The 22828-nt window shown below is 50.8% G+C and overlaps 2 protein-coding genes across 2 annotated transcripts in view; one reads left to right on the top strand and one right to left on the bottom strand.

Annotated features, from left to right (window-relative positions):
* Nucleotides 1–22828, top strand: part of lancl1 (LanC antibiotic synthetase component C-like 1 (bacterial)) — a 683707-nt gene that overhangs the window by 134992 nt on the left and 525887 nt on the right. The gene's annotated exons all lie outside the window — the stretch shown is intronic.
* trpm2 (transient receptor potential cation channel, subfamily M, member 2) overlaps nucleotides 1–22828 on the bottom strand; it is a 270848-nt gene that overhangs the window by 121750 nt on the left and 126270 nt on the right. Inside the window, exons 2-4 of the mRNA XM_078229251.1 lie at nucleotides 15355–15428; nucleotides 9595–9757; nucleotides 6193–6373 (exon numbers count right to left, since the gene is read on the bottom strand). Coding sequence (XP_078085377.1) covers nucleotides 6193–6373; nucleotides 9595–9757; nucleotides 15355–15428 — 418 coding nt within the window. The remainder of the gene's footprint in view (nucleotides 1–6192; nucleotides 6374–9594; nucleotides 9758–15354; nucleotides 15429–22828) is intronic.

The raw sequence follows: 22828 nt of genomic DNA on the forward strand, positions 1-22828 counted from the left end.
CCCATCCTTAATTGCCTTGAGAAGGTGGCAGTGAGCTGCCTTCTTGAAACGCTGCAGTCCACGTGGTGTAGGTACACCCATCATGCTGTTAGGATGGGATTTCCAGGATTTTGAGTTTAAGTTCATTTATTAGTGCCACCATTAGGCTTACATTAACACTGCAATGAAGTTACTGTGACAATCCCCTAGTTGCCACATTCCGGTGCCTGTTCAGGTCCACTGAGGGAGAATTTAGCGTGTGATGCGCATCAATTGGACACGAGGCACAAAGCTTCGGTAAAAGAAGGCTTTTATTAACTAACAATGGAACTAACAGAACTTTAACACAGTATCCCAGACTGAAGAGGTCCCGCCTGAGCAGGGGGTCTTATACCTCTCCCAGGAGGCGGAGCCCGACTGGGATGTACCACAACAGTAACAACCACAGGTGTATCAATTCCACCCTAGCCCAACAACAACATTAGAACAACCCAACAACAACATTAGAACAATCCCACAGTGGGAACCAACGATGGTTCAGCACAGCGTGGCCAATGCATTTTACCAGCACGTCTTTCAGACTGTGGGAGGAAACCGGAGCATCCGGAGAAAACCCATGAAAACACAGGGAGAACGTGCAGACTCCACACAGACACTGACCCAAGCCCGGAATCGGACTTGAGTCCCTGGTGCTGTGAGGCAGCAGTGCTAACCACTGTGCCAGCGTGCTGTCTCTCAAAATGAGAATGCTATTTTATTGGTTGTGCCAAACAAAGCACAAAACCTGCAGCCATAATGGACTCTCCAACCATACACATATCTCAGGGTCTGCTAAAGATTTCTCATTAAGGTGGCGACAACTGCATCAAGTTCTTTGGTGTAGCATTAAAGATGCACCATAGAAAGCATCCTTTCCGGACGTATCACAGCTTGGTATGGCTCCTGCTCTGCCCAAGACCACAAGAAACTACAAAGGGTCATGAACGAAGCCCAGTCCATCACACAAACTAGCCTCCCATCCATTGGCTCTGTCCACACTTCCTGCTGCCTTGGAAAAGCAGTCAGCAAAATTAAGGACCCCACACACCCTGGATATACTCTATTCCACCTTCTTCCATCAGGATAAAGATACAAAACTCTGAGATCACTTCCCAGCCGACTCAAAAACAGCTTCTTCCCTGCTGCCATCAGACTTTTGCATTAAGGTTCCCCATGGTCGGCTCATGAAGAAAGTAAGGAGGTGTGGGATAGAGGGAAATTTGGCCGATTGGATAACTGGCTATCTCATAGAACAGTAAGAAGTCTCACAACACCAGGTTAAAGTCCAACAGGTTTATTGGTAGCAAATACCATAAACTTTCGGAGCGCTGCCCCTTCGTCAGATGGAGTGGTTATCTGTTCTCAAACAGTGCAAACAGACACAGAAATCAAATTACAGAATACTGATCAGAATGCAAATCTCTACAGCCAGCCAGGTCTTAAATGTACAGACAATGTGGGTGGAGGGAGCATTCAACACAGGTTAAAGAGATGTGTATTGTCTCCAGACAGAACAGCCAGTGAAATTCTGCAAGCCAAGGAGGCAAGCTGTGGGGGTTACTGATAATGTGACATAAATCCAACATCCCGGTTTAGGCCGTCCTCATGTGTGCGGAACTTGGCTATCAGTTTCTGCTCAGCGACTCTGCGCTGTCGTGTGTCGTGAAGGCCGCCTTGGAGAACGCTTACCTGAAGATCCAAGGCTGAATGCCCGTGACTGCTGAAGTGCTCCCCCACAGGAAGAGAACAATCTTGCCTGGTGATTGTCGAGCGGTGTTCATTCATCCGTTGTCATAGCGTCTGCATGGTTTCCCCAACGTACCATGCCTCAGGACATCCTTTCTTGCAGCGTATCAGGTAGACAACGTTGGCCGAGTTGCAAGAGTATGTACCGTGTACCTGGTAGATGGTGTTCTCACGAGAGATTATGGCATCCGTGTCGATGATCCGGCACGTCTTGCAGAGGTTGCTATGGCAGGGTTGTGTGGTGTCGTGGTCACTGTTCTCCTGAAGGCTGGGTAGTTTGCTGCGGACAATGGTCTGTTTGAGGTTGCGTGGTTGTTTGAAGGCAAGAAGTGGGGGTGTGGGGATGGCCTTGGCGAGATGTTCGTCTTCATCAATGACATGTTGAAGGCTCCAGAGGAGATGCCGTAGCTTCTCCGCTCCGGGGAAGTACTGGACGACGAAGGGTACTCTGTCCACCGTGTCCCATGTTTGTCTTCTGAGGAGGTCGGTGCGGTTTTTCGCTGTGGCGCGTCGGAACTGTTGATCGATGAGTCGAGCGCCATATCCTGTTCTTATGAGGGCATCTTTCAGCGTCTGGAGGTGTCTGTTACGATCCTCCTCATCCGAGCAGATCCTGTGTATTCGGAGGGCTTGTCCGTGGGGGATGGCTTCTTTTACGTGTTTAGGGTGGAAGCTGGAGAAGTGGAGCATCATGAGGTTATCCGTGGGCTTGCGGTACAGTGAGGTGCTGAGGTGACCGTCCTTAATAGAGATGCGTGTGTCCAAGAATGCAACCGATTCCGGAGAGTAGTCCATGGTGAGTCTGATGGTGGGATGGAACTTGTTGATGTCATCATATAGTTGTTTCAGTGATTGCTCACCATGACTCCAAAGGAAGAAAATGTCATCGATGTATCTAGTGTATAGCATCGGTTGAAGGTCCTGTGCGGTGAAGAAGTCTTGTTCGAACCTGTGCATGAAGATGTTGGCATATTGAGGTGCGAATTTGGTCCCCATGGACAGAATTCGCACCTCAATATGCCAACATCTTGATTTCTGTGTCTGTTTGCACTGTTTGAGAACAGATAACCACTCCATCTGACGAAGGGGCAGCGCTCCGAAAGCTTATGGTATTTGCTACCAAATAAACCTGTTGGACTTTAACCTGGTGTTGTGAGACTTCTTACTGTGCTTACCCCAGTCCAACGCCGGCATCTCCACATCATATCTCATAGAAGACAGAGGGTAGTGGTGGATGGAAAATTTTCAGACTGGAGAACAGTTACCAGCGGTGTACCACAGGGATCAGTGCTGGGTCCTCTGCTATCTGTGGTTTTTATCAATGACTTGGAGGAGGGGGCTGAAGGGTGGGTCAGTAAATTTGCGGATGACACCAAGATTGGTGGAGTAGTGGATGAGGCGGAGGGCTGTTGTAGGCTGCAAAGAGACATTGATAGGATGCAGAGCTGGGCCGAAAAATGGCAGATGGAGTTTAACACTGATAAGTGCGAGGTTATTCATTTTGGTGGGACAAATTTGAATGCGGATTACAGGGTCAACGGCAGGGTTCTGAGGAATGTGGAGGAACAGAGAGATCTTGGGGTTCATATCCACAGATCTCTGAAGGTTGCCACTCAAGTGGATAGAGCCGTGAAGAAGGCCTATAGTGTGTTAGCGTTTATTAACAGGGGGTTTGAGTTTAAGAGCCATGGGGTTATGCTGCAACTGTACAAGACCTTGGTGGGACCACATTTGGAATATTGTGTGCAGTTCTGGTCACCTCACTTTAAGAAGGATGTAGAAGCATTGTAGAGAGTGCAGAGGAGATTTACCGGGATGCTGCCTGGTTTGGAGGGTAGGTCTTATGAGGAAAGGTTGAGGGAGCTGGGGCTTTTCTCTTTGGAGCAGAGGAGGATGAGAGGAGACTTAACAGAGGTTTATAAGATGATGAGGGGGATAGATAGAGTGGGCGTTCAGAGATTATTTCCTCGGGTGAATGTAGCTGTTACTAGGGGGCATAACTATAAGGTTCATGGTGGGAGATATAGGAGGGATGTCCAAGGTAGGTTCTTTACTCAGAGAGTGGTTTGGGTGTGGAATGGACTGCCTGCTGTGATAGTGGAGTCGGACACTTTAGGAACTTTCAAGCGGTTATTGGATAGGCACATGGAGCACACCAGAATGATAGGGAGTGGGATAGCTTGATCTTGGTTTCGGACAAAGCTCGGCACAACATTGAGGGCCGAAGGGCCTGTATTGTGCTGTACTGTCCTACGTTCTATGTTCTTAAGTTGATCTTTCTCTACCCCCTAGCTAGAACTGTAACACTACATTCTGCACTCTCTCGTTTCCTTCTCTATGAATGGTATGTTTTGTCTGTATAGCGCGCAGGAAACAATACTTTTCACTGTATGACAATACATGTGACAATAATAAATCAAATCAAATCACTTGTGCTGTTGTGCTGACTTTCACTTCCCAGAATGCACAGGTACAGTGTTTGCCATTGACCTTCCTGAAGATTCGGACCTGGTGAATGATGAGGGTTGACGCTGTAAGTCCAAATGCTGAACTTGCTCTCGCTATTACTGGAGAAACATCCAGTAACTGCTGGATGCAGGGCCGATTTGGGAGCTAATGGTGAATTTACACATGGAGGCTGAGGGCATGGTTGAGGCAAATGAATACTTTACATCTGTCTTTCCCAAGGAACTAAATGCTATCCAGGACTTGGTCACAGATGAGGAAAGGATAAGGAGGAAGAGTTGAATGAACAGTCAGTACTGAACATTGACAAGGTACCGGGATCGGGTGAGGTATTGAAGGAAGTGAGAATGGAAATTGCAGGGATATTGGCCATAATCTTTCAATCTACTCTGGACTCAGGGGAGGTACCAAGGGACTGGAGAATTGTAAAACATTGTGAGAATAGGCCCAGAATTACAGGCCATTCAGTTTCACATCAGTGCTGGACAAGCTTCTAGAAACAATTATTGGGGACAGAATTAGTAATCACATGTAAATAAGTGGGTTAATTAGGAAGCGCTAGCATGGATTTCTAAAGGGCAAATCGTGTTTAACTAACTTGCTGGAGTTTCTTGAGGAGGTAACAGAGAGGGTCCATAAAGGTAATGCTGTTGATGTGATGTGATTATGCTGGCTGTTTTTCTGAGGCAGTGGGAAGTGTAGACAGAGTCAATGGATGGGAGGCTGGATTGCGTAATGGGCTGGGCTTCGTTCACAACCCTTTGTAGTTTCTTCCGGTCTTGGGCAGAGCAGGAGCCATACCAAGCTGTGATACAACCAGAAAGAATGCTTTCTATGGTGCATCTGTAAAGGTTGGTGAGAGTCGTAGCTGACATGCCAAATTTCCTTAGCGTCCTGAGAAAGTAGAGGCGTTGGTGGGCTTTCTTAACTATAGTGTCGGTGTGGAGGGACCAGGACAGGTTGTTGGTGATCTGGACACCTAGAAATTTGAAGCTCTCGACCATTTCCACTTCATCCCCATTGATGTAGACAGGGGCATGCTCTCCACTAAACTTCCTGAAGTTGATGACTATCTCTTTCATTTTACTGACATTGAGGGAGAGATTATTGTCATCGCACCAGTTCACCAGTTTCTCTATCTCTTTCCTGTATGCCATCTCATCATTGGTTGAGATCCGACCCACTACGGTGGTGTCATGAGCAAACTTGAAAATCGAGTTGGAGGGGAATTTGGCCGCAGTCACAGGTGAATAAGGAGTATAGTAGGGGGCTGAGAACACAGCCTTGTGGGGCACCAGTGTTAAGGATGATCATGGAGGTGTTGTTGCCTATCCTTACTGACTGTGGTCTGTGAGTTAGGAAGTTCAGGATCCAGTCGCAGAGGGAGGTGCCGAGGCCCAGGCCACAGAGTTTGGAGATGAGTCTTGTAGTAATAATAGTGTTGAAGGCTGAGCTGTAATCAATAAATAGGAGTATGCCACAGGTGTCTTTGTTATCTAGGTGTTCCAGGGGTGAGTGCAGGGCCAGGGAGATAGTGTCTGCTGTGGACCTGTTGCGGCGATAGGTGAACTGTAGTGGATCCAGGCAATCTGGGAAGCTGGAATTGATTTGTGCCATGACTATCCTTTCAAAGCACTTCATAATGATGGATATCAGAGCCACCAGTCGATGGTCATTAAGGCACGCTGAAGAGAAACATGGTGGTTTTCGTGCCAAAACCAACATTTTGCCAATTTTTGATCAAATTTAGCCCATATTGTTCAGAGCTGAACAAGCAGACTAACAGGGACAAAACTGTTACTTCCACCCACCTTCAATGGCAGAGACAATGAGGAATAGAAAGATAGATCAGAGTGAGGAGGCTTGTCTGATGTATGAACACATTGGGCTGATTGGCCAGTTTCTGTGCTGCAAATTCTCAGTAATTCAATGGAACATTTCAAACTGCGGGTGCTGCCATACCTGTTGACTGAGCCACTTTGATTAAGCCTCTGCGGAACATGAACCTCAGGCTTGGTTTCAGATGGAAGTTCTTTGCCCCTCCAGTTACAGAAATAAGAAGATGTGGAGGATTTAACCCCCAATACTTGGTCATGAGATGGTACAATGTCATTGGAGCAGTGTCATTGGAGACTCGGACATACTAGAAATAACAACAGAGAACGAAAGTCATTAGTTATTAGGGTCGGCAACTCTGATTGCTCATATTACAAAGAAGGAGGGTAGCTAAATTAAACTTTGTTTCCTTGGAAGCTTAGACAAGAGTCCAGGACGAATGTCCTAGCAGTCAGAGTCACCGTGAAGCAGTCTGGGAAGAATGTCCTCTTTTTAGGTCAAACCAAACCAAGTAACTCGCAGTCAGAATCACTGTGGAACAGTCTGGGAAGAGTGTCCTCGCAGTCAGAGTCACTGTGAAGCAGTCTGGGAAGAGTGTCCTCGCAGTCAGAGTCACTGTGAAGCAGTCTGGGAAGAATGTCCTCGCAGTCAGAGTCACCGTGGAACAGTCTGGGAAGAGTGTCCTCGCAGTCAGAATCACCGTGGAACAGTCTGGGAAGAATGTCCTCGCAGTCAGAGTCACTGTGAAGCAGTCTGGGAAGAATGTTCTCGCAGTCAGAGTCACTGTGAAGCAGTCTGGGAAGAATGTCCTCGCAGTCAGAATCACCGTGAAGCAGTCTGGGAAGAGTGTCCTCGCAGTCAGAGTCACTGTGAAGCAGTCTGGGAAGAGTGTCCTCGCAGTCAGAATCACCGTGAAGCAGTCTGGGAAGAGTGTCCTCGCAGTCAGAGTCACTGTGAAGCAGTCTGGGAAGAGTGTCCTCGCAGTCAGAGTCTCTGTGAAGCAGTCTGGGAAGAATGTCCTCGCAGTCAGAATCACCGTGAAGCAGTCTGGGAAGAGTGTCCTCGCAGTCAGAGTCACTGTGAAGCAGTCTGGGAAGAGTGTCCTCGCAGTCAGAGTCTCTGTGAAGCAGTCTGGGAAGAATGTTCTCGCAGTCAGAGTCTCTGTGAAGCAGTCTGGGAAGAGTGCCCCCTGAATGAAGCAATTCCTCCCTATTGCAGTCTTAAATGGCCTGACACGTATTCTGAGACTGCCCTTTTTGAGGCCTTGCGGAGTCCATGGACCACGTTTATATTGGATGTTTTAGGCTGCACTCCCTTTTCAGTTACTTACAAAACGTTTTGTTAGAGTTTTGTTTGCACTGGAACCCCGTGCTCCTGACCGGTGCCGAGGGGGACGAGGAAGGTGGAGCACCTCCTCGTGAACCTGCTCCTGGGCCTGCCAAATTTAGTAGAAACAGTTCCAGGCAGCGGGCGACCAAGGGGATCATCCAATCCGACTGTGCGCCCCTCTACCGTGGCTACATTCGCGGCTGGGTGTCCCTGGAGAGGGAGCATGCGGTGTCCACGGGCACTATTGAGGCCCTCCATGCTCGTTGGGCACCACAGGGAGTGGGGTACGTTAGTGATTCCTTTAACTTTGATGTTTTAAGTTTCATTTTTGCTTTGGTTTTGTTTTGGGTGGTTCCCCTTTAAGGGGCTGGCCATTTTCCTTTGTCCCTCAGTTTAATTTAGCATAATTGTTTTAATTGAAAAGAGTTGGAACTCAGTGCTGGAAAGAGTAAAGAGGCAGAAACCCTCATTCAGAAAGAGCACAGATATGCACTGGCAATGCCACAACCTACAAGGCAAGACCTGAAAACTAGGATTAGGATTAACCTGTTGGCCAGTGTGGACACGATGGGCCGAATGACCTCCTTCCGTTCTATAAATTTCTATGATTCTATCATTTCCTGAATGGTGGATATCCAGTCAGGGCAGTACATCAATCGATATCTCACTCTAACTGGCCTCATTTGTAGCATTAGTGTGGGTCTTAAATATTCATCATCTGGGAGATGCACTTGTGGGTGGCAGATTGTGAGATTTTACAGATGTCACCGGCAGATTCCTGGAGGTGAAAGGGTTAAGTGCTGGGCTGACCTTAACTGCTCCGGGCAATGTGCGCCCAACTGGTTTCACTTCCAGGAATTTGCAAATGCGGGTAAACATCTGAATGGGTCTGATCCTCCTGAGACGCTGGCGTTCAGTAATAAAGCTCGTTAAATTTAAAGTTTATTTATTAGTCACAAGTAAGGTTTACATTAACACTGCAATGAAGTTACTGTGAAATTGCCCTAGTCGCCACACTCCGGCACCTGTTCGGGTCAATCCACCTAACCATCATGTCTTTCGGATTGTGGGAGGAAACCGGAGCACCCGGAGGAAACCCACGCAGACACGGGGAGAATGTGCAAACTTCACACAGACAGCGACCCAAGCCGGGAATCGAACCCGGGTCCCTGACACTGTGAGGCAGCAGTGCTAACCACTGTGCCACCGTGCCACCCCCTGTCTAGAATGCTAACTCCCTGGGTGGGATTTTCGTCCCAAGGCTGGAAAATCCTGCCCCGAGGTCATAGAATCATAGAATCCCTACAGTGCAGAAGGAGGCCAGTCGGCCCATCGAGTCTGCACCGACCACAATCCCACCCAGGCCCCATCCCCACGTCTTTACCCTGCTAGTCCCTCTGACACTAAGGGGCAATTTGGCATGGACAATCCACCTAACCTGCACACCTTTGGAGTGTGGGAGGAAACCGGAGCGCCTGGAGGAAACCCATGCAAACAAGGGGAGAATGGGCAAACTCCACACAGACAGTGACCCGAGCTGGGAATCGAACCCGGATCCCTGGGGCTCTGAGGCAGCAGTGCTAACCACTGCTTTAGTTTTACACTTACGCACAGAAGCAGCTGTCATATTTGGAGCCTCTCTTGCCTGTTGGTTGCTCAGTTTGATCACAGTCCTCTGGCCTAATCTTAGCAATGGGTTCAGGCAAGCCTAGTGGAGTGATACACTGTCCAAGTCTTCATTAGTACAACAAAGAGGATTTATTTACGAGTGATCTTGAGGAGTTGTGTGTTTGCAGCTAATTCTAAAATGCCTCTGCACCAGGAGAACTTCTCGCCCTGGGTTGATTACCCGCTCTGCATCCCAATTGGCCATCCAGAAAGGGTGACCCTTCCTCTGCTGTGTTGCCCTTAAAGGGACATTCACCACACCTAGGCAACATGTACCGACAGAACCGCGCTTAATTTCCATTCGGTATACTTAAACCTGGAAGCCGCCTGCCCCACAGCAGGTTCACTAAGAGGACTGCTCGGAATAAATGTTGAAGTCAGAAGCTAGATTCCTGATGCACTGGCAGCTTCCGGACTTTTCCGGCATTTTACAATTCCTCCCACGTGCTTAAATTGACACAACTCAACTGAGGGAGGAAACCCAGCTGCTGACCTCCCAAAGTTTGACCAAGTCTGGATAGATACACAAACCTTCCCGATCTTCTGTCCCGATCCTTCAAACGCCATGTCTCCAAATGCATCCGTTGGAACTTGCTGGAAGTGTTTTGAGGAATTCCATTTCTCTCCTGGTAAGGGAGCCAGGTTCACGACCCTTTTGGGGTGGTTTTCTTTCGAGTATCCGCATTCACATAACCTTGGAAAAAAACCATAAGGCGAGCTTGTTATTACTGTGATCAAATTGTATAATAGATTGGAGCATTGTAATGATGCAATATCATAGCCTAGCCCTGTGTTCCCCATCCCCGTTCTCCAACCATATCCATTAATCCTGCTGCTTCCTGTACTGATCCCCAATATCTGGTTCCTCCAATTCCTTCCCGTCTGCTCCAGCTCCCCCCGTCTGCTCCAGCTCCCCCCGTCTGCTCCAGCTCCCCCAGTCTGCTCCAGCTCCCCGCATGTCTGCTCCATCTCCCCCCGTGTGCTCCAGCTCCCCCCGTGTGCTCCAGCTCCCCCCGTGTGTTCCAGCTCCCCCCGTGTGTTCCAGCTCCCCCCGTCTGCTCCAGCTCCCCCCATCTGCTCCAGCTCCCCCCGTCTGCTCCAGCTCCCCCCGTCTGCTCCAGCTTCCTCCGTCTGCTCCAGCTCCCCCCATCTGCTCCAGCTCCCCCCATCTGCTCCAGCTCCCCCCGTCTGCTCCAGCTCCCCCCGTCTGCTCCAGCTCCCCCCGTCTGCTCCAGCTTCCTCCGTCTGCTCGAGCTCCCCCCGTCTGCTCCAGCTCCCCCCATCTGCTCCAGCTCCCCCCATCTGCTCCAGCTGCCCCCGTCTGCTCCAGCTCCCCCCATCTGCTCCAGCTCCCCCCGTCTGCTCCAGCTCCCCCCGTCTGCTCCAGCTTCCCCCGTCTGCTCCAGCTCCTCCCGTGTGCTCCAGCTCCCTCCCGTGTGCTCCAGCTCCCCCCGTCTGCTCCAGCTTCCCCCATCTGCTCCAGCTCCCCCCGTCTGCTCCAGCTCCCCCCGTCTGCTCCAGCTCCCTCCGTCTGCTCCAGCTCCCCCCGTGTGCTCCAGCTTCCCCCGTCTGCTCCAGCTCCCCCCGTCTGCTCCAGCTCCCTCCGTCTGTTCCAGCTCCCCCCGTCTGCTCCAGCTCCCTCCGTCTGTTCCAGCTCCCCCCCGTCTGCTCCAGCTTCCCCCGTCTGCTCCAGCTCCCCCCGTCTGCTCCAGCTCCCCCCTGTCTGCTCCAGCTTCCCCCGTCTGCTCCAGCTCCTCCCGTGTGCTCCAGCTCCCTCCGTCTGTTCCAGCTCCCCCCGTCTGTTCCAGCTCCCCCCGTCTGCTCCAGCTCCCAGCGTCTGCTCCAGCTTCCCCCATCTGCTCCAGCTCCCCCCGTCTGCTCCAGCTCCCCCCGTCTGCTCCAGCTTCCCCCGTCTGCTCCAGCTCCCCCCGTCTGCTCCAGCTCCCCCCGTCTGCTCCAGCTTCCCCCGTCTGCTCCAGCTCCCCCCGTCTGCTCCAGCTTCCCCCGTCTGCTCCAGCTTCCCCCATCTGCTCCAGCTCCTCCCGTGTGCTCCAGCTCCCCCCGTCTGCTCCAGCTCCCTCCGTCTGCTCCAGCTCCCTCCGTCTGCTCCAGCTCCTCCCGTGTGCTCCAGCTCCCCCCGTCTGCTCCAGTTCCCCCGTCTGCTCCAGCTCCTCCCGTGTGCTCCAGCTCCCTCCGTCTGTTCCAGCTCCCCCCGTCTGTTCCAGCTCCCCCCGTCTGCTCCAGCTCCCCCCGTCTGCTCCAGCTCCCCCCGTCTGCTCCAGCTCCCTCCGTCTGCTCCAGCTTCCCCCGTCTGCTCCAGCTTCCCCCATCTGCTCCAGCTCCCCCAGTCTGCTCCAGCTCCCCCCGTCTGCTCCAGCTCCCCCCGTCTGCTCCAGCTTCCCCCGTCTGCTCCAGCCTCCCCCGTCTGCTCCAGCTCCCCCCGTCTGTTCCAGCTCCCCCCGTCTGTTCCAGCTCCCCCCGTCTGCTCCAGCTTCCCCCGTCTGCTCCAGCTTCCCCCGTCTGCTCCAGCTCCTCCCGTGTGCTCCAGTTCCCCTGTCTGTTCTCCGCATCTGCTCCAGTTCCCCCATCTCCTCCAGCTCCCCCGCGTCTCCTCCAGCTCCCCCCGTCTCCTCCAGCTCCCCCCGTCTGCTCCAGCTCCCCCCATCTGCTCCAGCTCCCCCCGTCTGCTCCAGTTGCCCCCGTCTGCTCCAGTTCCCCCGTCTCCTCCTGCTCCTCTCCCCGTCTCCTCCAATTCCTCCCCGTCGCCTCCAGCTCCCCCCATCTGCTCCAGCTCCCCCCGTCTGCACCAGCTCCCCCCGTCTGCACCAGCTCCCCCCGTCTGCACCAGCTCCCCCCGTCTGCTCCAGCTCCCCCCATCTGCTCCAGCTCCCCCCGTCTGCTCTAGCTCCCCCCGTGTGCTCCAGCTTCCCCCGTCTGCTCCAGCTCCCCCCGTCTGCTCCAGCTCCCTCCGTCTGCTCCAGTTGCCCCCGTCTGCTCCAGCTCCCCCGCTTCTCCTCCTGCTCCTCTCCCCGTCTCCTCCAATTCCTCCCCGTCGCCTCCAGCTCCCCCCATCTGCACCAGCTCCCCCCCGTCTGCTCCAGCTCCCCCCGTCTGCTCCAGCTCCCCCCGTCTGCTCCAGCTCCCCCCGTGTGCTCCAGCTTCCCCCGTCTGCTCCAGCTCCCCCCGTCTGCTCCAGCTCCCTCCGTCTGCTCCAGCTCCCCCCATCTGCTCCAGCTCCCCCCATCTGCTCCAGCTCCCCCCATCTGCTCCAGCTCCCCCCGTCTGCTCCAGCTCCCTCCGTCTGCTCCAGCTTCCCCCATCTGCTCCAGCTCCCCCCATCTGCTCCAGCTCCCCCCATCTGCTCCAGCTCCCCCCGTCTGCTCCAGCTCCCCCCGTCTGCTCCAGCTCCCCCCGTCTGCTCCAGCTCCCCCGTCTGTTCCAGCTCCCCCCGTCTGCTCCAGCTTCCCCCGTCTGCTCCAGCTCCCCCCGTCTGCTCCAGCTCCCTCCGTCTGCTCCAGCTTCCCCCATCTGCTCCAGCTTCCCCCATCTGCTCCAGCTTCCCCCGTCTGCTCCAGCTCCCCCCGTCTGCTCCAGCTCCCCCCGTCTGCTCCAGCTTCCCCCATCTGCTCCAGCTTCCCCCATCTGCTCCAGCTCCCCCCGTCTGCTCCAGCTCCTCCCGTCTGTTCCAGCTCCCCCCATCTGCTCCAGCTTCCCCCATCTGCTCCAGCTTCCCCCGTCTGCTCCAGCTCCTCCCGTCTGCTCCAGCTCCCCCCGTCTGCTCCAGCTTCCCCCATCTGCTCCAGCTTCCCCCGTCTGCTCCAGCTCCCCCCGTCTGCTCCAGCTTCCCCCGTCTGCTCCAGCACCCCCCGTCTGCTCCAGCTTCCCCCGTCTGCTCCAGCTCCCCCCGTCTGCTCCAGCTCCCCCCGTCTGCTCCAGCTCCTCCCGTCTCCTCCAGCTCCCCCGCGTCTCCTCCAGCTCCCCCCGTCTGCTCCAGCTCCCCCCGTCGGCTCCAGCTCCCCCCGTCTGTTCCAGCTCCCCCCGTCTGCTCCAGCTCCTCCCGTCTGCTCCAGCTCCCCCCGTCTGCTCCAGCTCCTCCCGTGTGCTCCAGTTCCCCTGTCTGTTCTCCGCATCTGCTCCAGTTCCCCTGTCTCCTCCAGCTCCCCCGCGTCTCCTCCAGCTCCCCCCGTCTGCTCCAGCTCCCCCCGTCGGCTCCAGTTCCCCCCGTCTGCTCCAGTTGCCCCCGTCTGCTCCAGTTGCCCCCGTCTGCTCCAGTTCCCCCGTCTCCTCCAGCTCCCCCGCTTCTCCTCTAGCTCCTCTCCCCGTCTCCTCCAGTTCCTCTCCTGTCGCCTCTAGCTCCCCCCATCTGCACCAGCTCTCCCCGTCTGCTCCAGCTGTCTCCCCTCCTCCCCAAGAGCGTCAGGTTGGTTTCTCAGGAGCTGGCTGTTGTTGGCAATGTCAAATTCATTGTTCATTCCTAGTTTCTCTGAGTAGGGAACCAATGGACTTTCTTTATGAAGTTATTATTTTTATAAAATGGCTTGCTAGATTATGTCAAAGAACATTAGGGGCGGCACGGTAGCACAGTGGTTAGCACTGCTGCTTCACAGCTCCAGGGTTCCGGGTTCGATTCCCGGCTCGGGTCACTGTCTGTGTGGAGTTTGCACATTCTCCTCATGTCTGCGTGGGTTTCCTCTGGGTCCTCCGGTTTCCTCCCACAGTCCAAAGATGTGCGGGTTAGGTTGATTGGCCAGGTTAAAAATTGCCCCTTAGAGTCCTGAGATGTGTAGGTTAGAGGGATTAGTGGGTAAAATATGTGGGGGTAGGGCCTGGGTGGGATTGTGGTCGGTGCAGACTCGATGGGCCGAATGGCCTCCTTCTGCACTGTAGGCTTTCTATGATTAACTGCCAACGCTAATTGAAAAGCAGAAAACTGCAAATGTTGGAAATCAGGAAAAAAACCAGAAAGCGTTGGAACAGCTTATCAGGTCGGCAGCATCTATGGAAAGTCAGAGACAGAATTAATGGGTGAGATTGTCCAGCCTCCCTCGCCCCTAAACCAGAAAATCCCGCCCGAGGTCAACGGACCTTTCCATTGTCCACCCCTTGCCCGCTTTGATTCCTGTGGCGGGCGGAATGGGAAAATTCCGGACAATGTTTCGGGTCAATTGCCTTCCATCAGAAGTGGGCCAGGTTGGAAATGAAATGAGTTTTAAGCAGGTTATGGATAGGGCAGGACTGTGATAGGGAGGAAGACAGGGGAGATAGAACGATAGAAGAGTTATTTATGCGGGGACAAAGGCATCGGTGATGGAGAAAGAAAGGAGACAGAAAGCTGTATTCACTCGAGTTTGGAAGAATGAGAGGGAATCGCATTGAAACATTTAAACTCTGACAGGGCAGGACAGGCTGGACGCAGGGACGTTGTTGCCTCTGGCTGCATGGCGGCATGTCTAGAACAAAGAGTCTTGGTCTCAGGATACAGATTTAGGACTGAGGCGAGGAGAAACTTCTTCACTCAGAGGGTGGTGAACCTATGGAGTTCTCTACCACAGAAGGCCGTGGAGGCCAAGTCACTGAATATATTTAAGAAGGAAATAGATTTCTGGACTCTAAATAGAAATATAGAAAATAGAAGCAGTAGTAGGTCATTTGACTCTCCGAGCCAGTTCCGCCATTAATATAAATAAAAAACAAATTTAAAAATTCTCTTCACAGGTTTTGACCATGGCTGATCATCAAATTCAATATTCTGATCCCTCTTCCCCCCATATCCATTGATCCCCATAGCCCCAAGAACTATATCTACTTTCTTCTTGAAATCGGACAACATTTTGGCCTCAACAACTTTCTGTGGTAGTGAATTCCACACATTCACCACTCCCCAGGTGAAGAAATTTCTCCTCACCTCAGTCCTAAAAGGTTTACCCCTTATCCTCAAACTATGACCCCTAGTTGTGGGCTCTCCCACCATCGGGAACATTATTGTGCCAAGGGGTATGGGGGGAGGAGCACTGGAGAGGATCAGCCATGATCGTGTTGAATGGTGGGGCAAGTTTGATGGGCCGAATGGCCCACTCCTATTTTTTATGTTTCTCCATGTTTCCGACTGAAAATCGAGAGAGATATGGATACTGAAATCGGAGGCCCACTCACCATTTTTTAAAAAACTAACATAAAGGCAATTCAGCTTAGGCTTGGATTTTGATGTGACCCTTTCCATTTTCCACTAGACAGAGAGGGAAAGCATTGGGAGTAAGTTATGTCGGGAACGAGGAAACTCTGTCTTCTTACCCATTCTGACTCTGTGAAAAATGAACGCACTCCTTTTTTTTCACATTCTCCCGAATCCATTTTCGGAAAAGAGCCTGAAACAAATAAAGAGATCAGTTTAAACATCCTCTTCCCAGGTTTTGAACGGGGAGAAGATCATTCAGCATCTTGATTCTGTTCCATCAGATGAGAATTCTTAAATAGACCTCCCTTTTTAGATATTGCTTTATACCCTCAATGGGAATCACGGTGAAAACTCTCCACGTTAGAGTCAGACCTAGCACAGAGAGAGATGGTTGTGGTTTTGAAGGTAGAATCATGGAATCCCTACATTGCAGAAAGAAGCCATTCGGCCCATCGAGCCTCCGCCAACAACAATCCCACTGAGGCTCTATCCCAATCCCACTGAGGCTCTATCCCTGTCATCCCACCTATTTACTCTGCTGAAGTCCCTGACACTAAGGGTAATTTACCATGGTCAATCAACCTAACATCTTTGGGCTGTGGGAGGAAACCGGAGCACCCAGAGGAAACCCACGCAGATACGGGAAGCATGTGCAAACTTCACACAGACAGTCACCCAGCTGGAATTGAACCCGGGTCTCTGCTGTGAGACAGCAGCGCTAACCACTGTGCCACCGTGATACCCATAATTTAACAAATCATCACAGATCAATCATCTCAGTCCCAGGAGTTACTCAGGGTAGTGTCCGAGGCTCAACTATTTTCAACTGCATCATTAATGACCTTCCCTTTCATAAGGTCAGAAATGGGGATGTTCGCCAATAATTATATAATTTTCAGAACCATTCACAACCCCTCAGATACTGAAGCAGTCCATGTCTTAATGCAACAAGATCTGGACAATATCCAGGCTTGGGCTGACAAGTAACATTCATGCCACACAAGTGCCAGGCAATGACCATCTCCAACAAGAGAGAATCTAACCATTGCCACTTGACATTCAATGGCATTACCCCCATCACTGAATTCTCCACATCCTGGGGGGTCATCATTGACCAGAAACTGACCTGGATGAGCCATATAAATACTGTGGCTACAAGAGCAAGTCAAAGGCTGGAAATCCTGTGTTGAGTAACTCACCTCCTGACTTCCAAAGCCTGTTCACCATCTACAAGGCACAAGTCAGGAGTGTAATGGAATACCCTCCAATTGCCTGGATGGGTGCAGCTCCAACAACACTCAAGAAAGATTGACACCATCCAGGACAAAGCAGCCCCGCTTGATTGGCACCACATCTACAAACATTCATTTCATCCACTACCAATGCTCAGTGGAAGCAGTGTACCTTCTACAGCAACTCACCAAGACTCCTTATGCAGCAACTTCCAAACCCACAACTGCCCAGTACCAAACCCAGCACCTCCCTAACAGCACTGTGGGTGTACCTACACCACATGGACTGCAGCGGTTCAAGAAGGCAGCTCGCCACCACCTTCTCAAGGTTATAAGGGATGGACAATGGACGCTGGTCTCGCCAGCGATGCCCACATCCCAACAATAAATCCCACAATTCAGCTGCAAAAAATCAAAATGAACACAAGTGATTCTCCTGAATTGGGACTAAGTGTCCACGCTGGCAGGAAAATGGGGGTGCTTTCCGTTGGCATTGGTAGCACCTACCAGATGGAATTTACCAACCTGAAAGATGTGGATAAGCTCATTTCGAGCAACTGGCCAGTTAGCCCCGCTGTTCCGAGAATGGGCTCCATTAAAGGAGACAGGCCCCCTCCCCCACAAAAATTAAATGGTACCGGCCCTACTGACTATGGGGGGGGCACCACCAACCCCTCACCAAGAGTGGCATCCTCCCCCCACCCACAAATAACAGGCAAACCCCACCACCATGCTGACATGAGAATGACCCAATCCCCCCCCCCCCCCCCCCAGCCCCTCCCCAGGTCCCCCAACCCAGCCCTCCTTCCCCCTCAGATCCCCCACTCAGCCCCCTTCAGTCCACATGCCTTGGCAGTGCCAACAGTGAACTGCCCCTGGCACCCTGGCACTGACAACTTGGCCTGGTGCTTTGGCCAAGAGGGGTCAATGAGGTAGGTCTAGTGGCTATTTGCCCCTCCAGCACTGCCAGGCTGCAGAGGAAGGGTCCCTCAAAGGTCCTGGGGTTTGGGTGGGCTTGGGCTGGGGACAAGGGTTAGCCATCGTAACTCTCCCCTGGGATGGGGGTGTTGAGCTGGCAGACCTTCTAACCCTGGCTGACCTGAAAATCACCCATGGCATGATGATTTCATGATGTGGAGATGCCGGCGTTGGACTGGGGTAAACACAGTAAGAAGTTTAACAACACCAGGTTAAAGTCCAACAGGTTTATTTGGTAGCAAAAGCCACACAAGCTTTCGAGGCTCTGAGCCCCTTCTTCAGGTGAGTGGGAATTCTGTTCACAAACAGAACTTATAAGACACAGACTCAATTTACATGAATAATGGTTGGAATGCGAATACTTACAACTAATCCAGTCTTTAAGAAACAAAACAATGGGAGTGGAGAGAGCATCAAGACAGGCTAAAAAGATGTGTATTGTCTCCAGACAAGACAGCCAGTGAAACTCTGCAGGTCCACGCAACTGTGGGAGTTACAAATAGTGTGACATAAATTCTGATTCTAGGATCGCATGATAAAGACTCAGGAGGAAAAAAGCAGAAATATTTATGTGAAATAGTGTGACATAAACCCAATATCCCGGTTGAGGCCGTCCTTGTGTGTGCGGAACCTGGCTATCAGTTTCTGCTCCGCGACTCTGCGCTGTCGTGTGTCGCGAAGGCCGCCTTGGAGAACGCTTACCCGAATATCAGAGGCCGAATGCCCGTGACCGCTGAAGTGCTCCCCAACAGGAAGAGAACAGTCTTGCCTGGTGATTGTCGAGCGGTGTTCATTCATCCGTTGTCGCAGCGTCTGCATAGTTTCCCCAATGTACCATGCCTCGGGACATCCTTTCTTGCAGCGTATCAGGTAGACAACGTTGGCCGAGTTGCAAGAGTATGTACCGTGTACCTGGTGGATGGTGTTCTCACGTGAGATGATGGCATCTGTGTCGATGATCCGGCACGTCTTGCAGAGGTTGCTGTGGCAGGGTTGTGTGGTGTCCGCAGCAAACTACCCAGCCTTCAGGAGAACAGTGACCAAGACACCACACAACCCTGCCACAGCAACCTCTGCAAGACGTGCCGGATCATCGACACAGATGCCATCATCTCACGTGAGAACACCATCCACCAGGTACACGGTACATACTCTTGCAACTCGGCCAACGTTGTCTACCTGATACGCTGCAAGAAAGGATGTCCCGAGGCATGGTACATTGGGGAAACTATGCAGACGCTGCGACAACGGATGAATGAACACCGCTCGACAATCACCAGGCAAGACTGTTCTCTTCCTGTTGGGGAGCACTTCAGCGGTCACGGGCATTCGGCCTCTGATATTCGGGTAAGCGTTCTCCAAGGCGGCCTTCGCGACACACGACAGCGCAGAGTCGCGGAGCAGAAACTGATAGCCAGGTTCCGCACACACAAGGACGGCCTCAACCGGGATATTGGGTTTATGTCACACTATTTCACATAAATATTTCTGCTTTTTTCCTCCTGAGTCTTTATCATGCGATCCTAGAATCAGAATTTATGTCACACTATTTGTAACTCCCACAGTTGCGTGGACCTGCAGAGTTTCACTGGCTGTCTTGTCTGGAGACAATACACATCTTTTTAGCCTGTCTTGATGCTCTCTCCACTCCCATTGTTTTGTTTCTTAAAGACTGGATTAGTTGTAAGTATTCGCATTCCAACCATTATTCATGTAAATTGAGTCTGTGTCTTATAAGTTCTGTTTGTGAACAGAATTCCCACTCACCTGAAGAAGGGGCTCAGAGCCTCGAAAGCTTGTGTGGCTTTTGCTACCAAATAAACCTGTTGGACTTTAACCTGGTGTTGTTAAACTTCTTATGATGATTTCAGACAGTCCTGTGATTAATAAGTGGTTTAACTTTCTTTTTTGTGAACCATATTCCTTTTATAGAAACCATAAGTTGTCAATCATTCTTAGAGTCTTTGTCAACATTGTGGTTCAGATCCAAGTATCTCCACTGGGCCATCGCTTCCCCCTTGCTGTGACGTCAAGTCAGTCACACTCCCCTCACCTCTGGAGTTCAGAATATCTGTTGCCCTTCCCTACTGCATGGGATGCAGTACATAAAATTGAAAGTGGTACTTTAACTGAGGTCTAACCAGGGCTCCGCACAACTGTAATAGGATTTTAACCCTTAATATTTTAGCCCTCTTGAGATAAAGGCCAACATTCCATTCTCCTTCTCTTTAGGTACCATATCCTGAGAGGAATTTGGTGACCATGGATCTTCATGTTACTCTTTCCCCAGAGACATGGATCATCTTCACCGGTGATTCATAAAGTTCTGATGCTCTTTAGAAAGATCCTTCTTTACCTTCCTCAATTACCACCAATCCTTCCCATCAGCATCAGAATTTTAAAATCATGATTTCTTATTGGCTGCACAAACATTTCCATCCATCTCTTCCTAATCTTGGTCAGCAGAGTTCTTTTGGTCTCAGATTTGATCTATTATGGATAATGCGACTCGTCCAAGATATCATTATTCACCTCAAAAACCACAAGTGATTGTCCAACACTCATAGAAACATAGAATCTCTACAGTGCAGAAGGCCATTCAAGCTTGCACCGATAACAATCCCACCCAGGCCGTGACCCCGTAACCCCACGTATTTACCCTGCTAATCCCCCTGACACAAAGGGGCAATTTGGCATGGCCAATCTATCTAACACGCGCATCTTTCGGTCTGATGGAGGGAACCACAGCACCCGGAGCAAATCCACACAGACACGGGGAGAATGTGCAAACTCCACACAGACAGTGACCCGAGGCTCAGAATTAAACCCGGGTCCCTGGCGCTGTGAGGCAGCAGTGCTAACCATTCACTTCTGTGGCTGGGATTCTCCGATTTTGTTCACTCCACCACCGCTACAAGTGGGACTGGGGAATCCCAGCCATGGACAAGGTCGGAGAATTCCGGCCAATATATCAGAACTGGTGTGGTGCGGCCTTCCAGCATTCTCAGCTTTGTTTACATGGCTAATTTTGAGTTGCACTTAATTTTTTTAAATTTCCCGTCTTTGGCCATTCCAATCCTCCCTCTTATTTCTTGGTTGCACTTTCTGTCCAATGATGTGTGTCACTTGTTGACGATGTTAGCAATTTCTGTACTTTGAGACTAAATCTCTCTGTTCCTGAGTTCACTGTTCCAAACATCTTACCACTTTAGAGAAAAGGAATTCTCTGATTAACTTTTCTTGAGTCCAAAATGGATGATTCCACCTGGCACACCTTTGCCTGTTTAGTTATTTATTAATATGCTTTGGCACCACTCTGTTCCCATCTCCATTATTTACTGTGCCATCTCCCTTGGTGCCAATATATTGTGTAATATATATGTATATATATATATCAAACTACTTTGCATTTGTAGCAGAGGCTATTTGGCCCAGCCGGTGTTATGCTTCATCGATCCTCCTCCCACTTCACCTCACTTTATCTGCAGAGAATTTGCTGTGATTCCTGTTATCCCTTTTTAGGTTATTTTGAATATTATTTTCATTTCTCTGATCCCCTCACTTTATTGGTTTAATGCCCTTTCCACATCCCTAGTTATCCTTGCAGCATCGGAAATAGCAGCAGGAGTAGAGCAAAGGTCCGCCTTGAGCCTGCTTCAACATTCAACACAATGTAACACAATCTAGGGGCGGCACAGTAGCACAGTGGTTAGCACTGCTGCTTTACAGCTCCAGGGACCTGGGTTCGATTCCCGGCTCGGGTCACTGTCTGTGTGGAGTTTGCACATTCTCCTCGTGTCTGCGTGGGTTTCCTCCGGGTGCTCCGGTTTCCTCCCACAGTCTAAAGATGTGCGGGTTAGGTTCATTAGCCATGCTAAAATTGTCCCTTAGTGTCCTGAGATGTGTAGGTTAGAGGGATTAGCGGGTAAATATGGAGGGATATGGGGTTAGGGCCTGGGTGGGATCGTGGTCGGTGCAGACTCGATGGGCCGAATGGCCTGTTGCTGCACTGTAGGATTTCTATGATCATATTAATTTCTAATCCTGGCTGATCTCCTGCCTTAACTCCATTTTCCTGCACATTTCCTGCACCCATTGATTCCCTGAAAGACCAAAACTCCTCCCTCCCCTCGACATCCTTTCCCAAGTTGCTGTTCAGTTGCCCTCAGATATGTCTTTCCTGGATATACCTTTCCCTGGTATATCATGACTGTAGAAAATGCTAACTTTCCATTTCATTGCTGAATCCCCCTGAACCAGAACGTTTCTGTTCTCCTTCTTCCCCACCAGCATCCCCAGCACCAACCTACAAGCTGCTGCTTGGTTCCAAGGTTCGCATTCTGACATTGCTTCCCTTTGACTTCCTGCTTTATCTTTCGCAGTGTCTGATGTCAAACTCATGATACCCTCAGAAGTTGCCTGTTCACAAACTATACTACTGTTGCCAGGATGGTGTCATTTGCGGGTACTTATTGGTGCATCTATTCGATGCATTAACTGCAATAGGATTTGTTCATGGAAATGTCCAATGGGATGTCCATTCTTTGTCTAGCTTGCAATGAAGAAGAGTAGGCTGTGTTTGTGAAAGTATAAGGAGTCTAACAACACCAGATTAAAGTCCAAAAGGGTTATTTGGTAGCAAACGCCACTAGCTTTGCTACCAAATAAACCTGTTGGACTTTAACCTGGTGTTGTGAGACTCCTTACTGTGTTTACCGCAGTCCAACGCCGGCATTTCCACTTTGTGAAAGAGTACAGAGGGAAATGTACGGAGTAGAGGGAAATGTACGGTGTAGAGAGGAATGTACAGTGTAGAGAGAATTGTATGGTGTATAGGGAAATGTATGATATAAAGCGAAATGTACAGTATAGAGGAAAATGTACAGTGTAGACAGAAATGTACGGTATAGAGAGAAATGTACGGTGTCGTGAGAAATCTATGGCACAGAGGGAAATGTACAGAGTAGAGAGAAATGTACGGTATAGAGGGGAATGTATGGTATACAGGGAAGTGCACGGGATAGAGGGAATGTACGGTACAGAGGGAAGTGTACAGTGTAGAGAGAAAAGAACGGTGTAGAGGGAAATGTACGGCATAGACTGAAATGTGCAGTGTAGGGAGAAATCTATGGTACAGAGGGATATGTACGGTGTGGAGAGAAATGTACGGTGTAGAGGGAAATGTTAAGTTTCAAGGGAAATGTATGGTATAGAAGGAATGTACGGTGTAGAAGAAAATGTATGGTATAGAAAGAAATGCAGTAAGAGTTTTAACAACACCAGGTTAAAGTCCAACAGGTTTATTTGGTAGTAAATGCCATTAGCTTTCAGAGCGCTGCTCCTTCGTCAGATGGAGTGGATATCTACTCATAAACAAGGC

This window comes from Mustelus asterias, chromosome 14, assembly GCF_964213995.1.
Source record: "Mustelus asterias chromosome 14, sMusAst1.hap1.1, whole genome shotgun sequence".
Taxonomy (NCBI): Eukaryota; Metazoa; Chordata; class Chondrichthyes; order Carcharhiniformes; family Triakidae; genus Mustelus; species Mustelus asterias.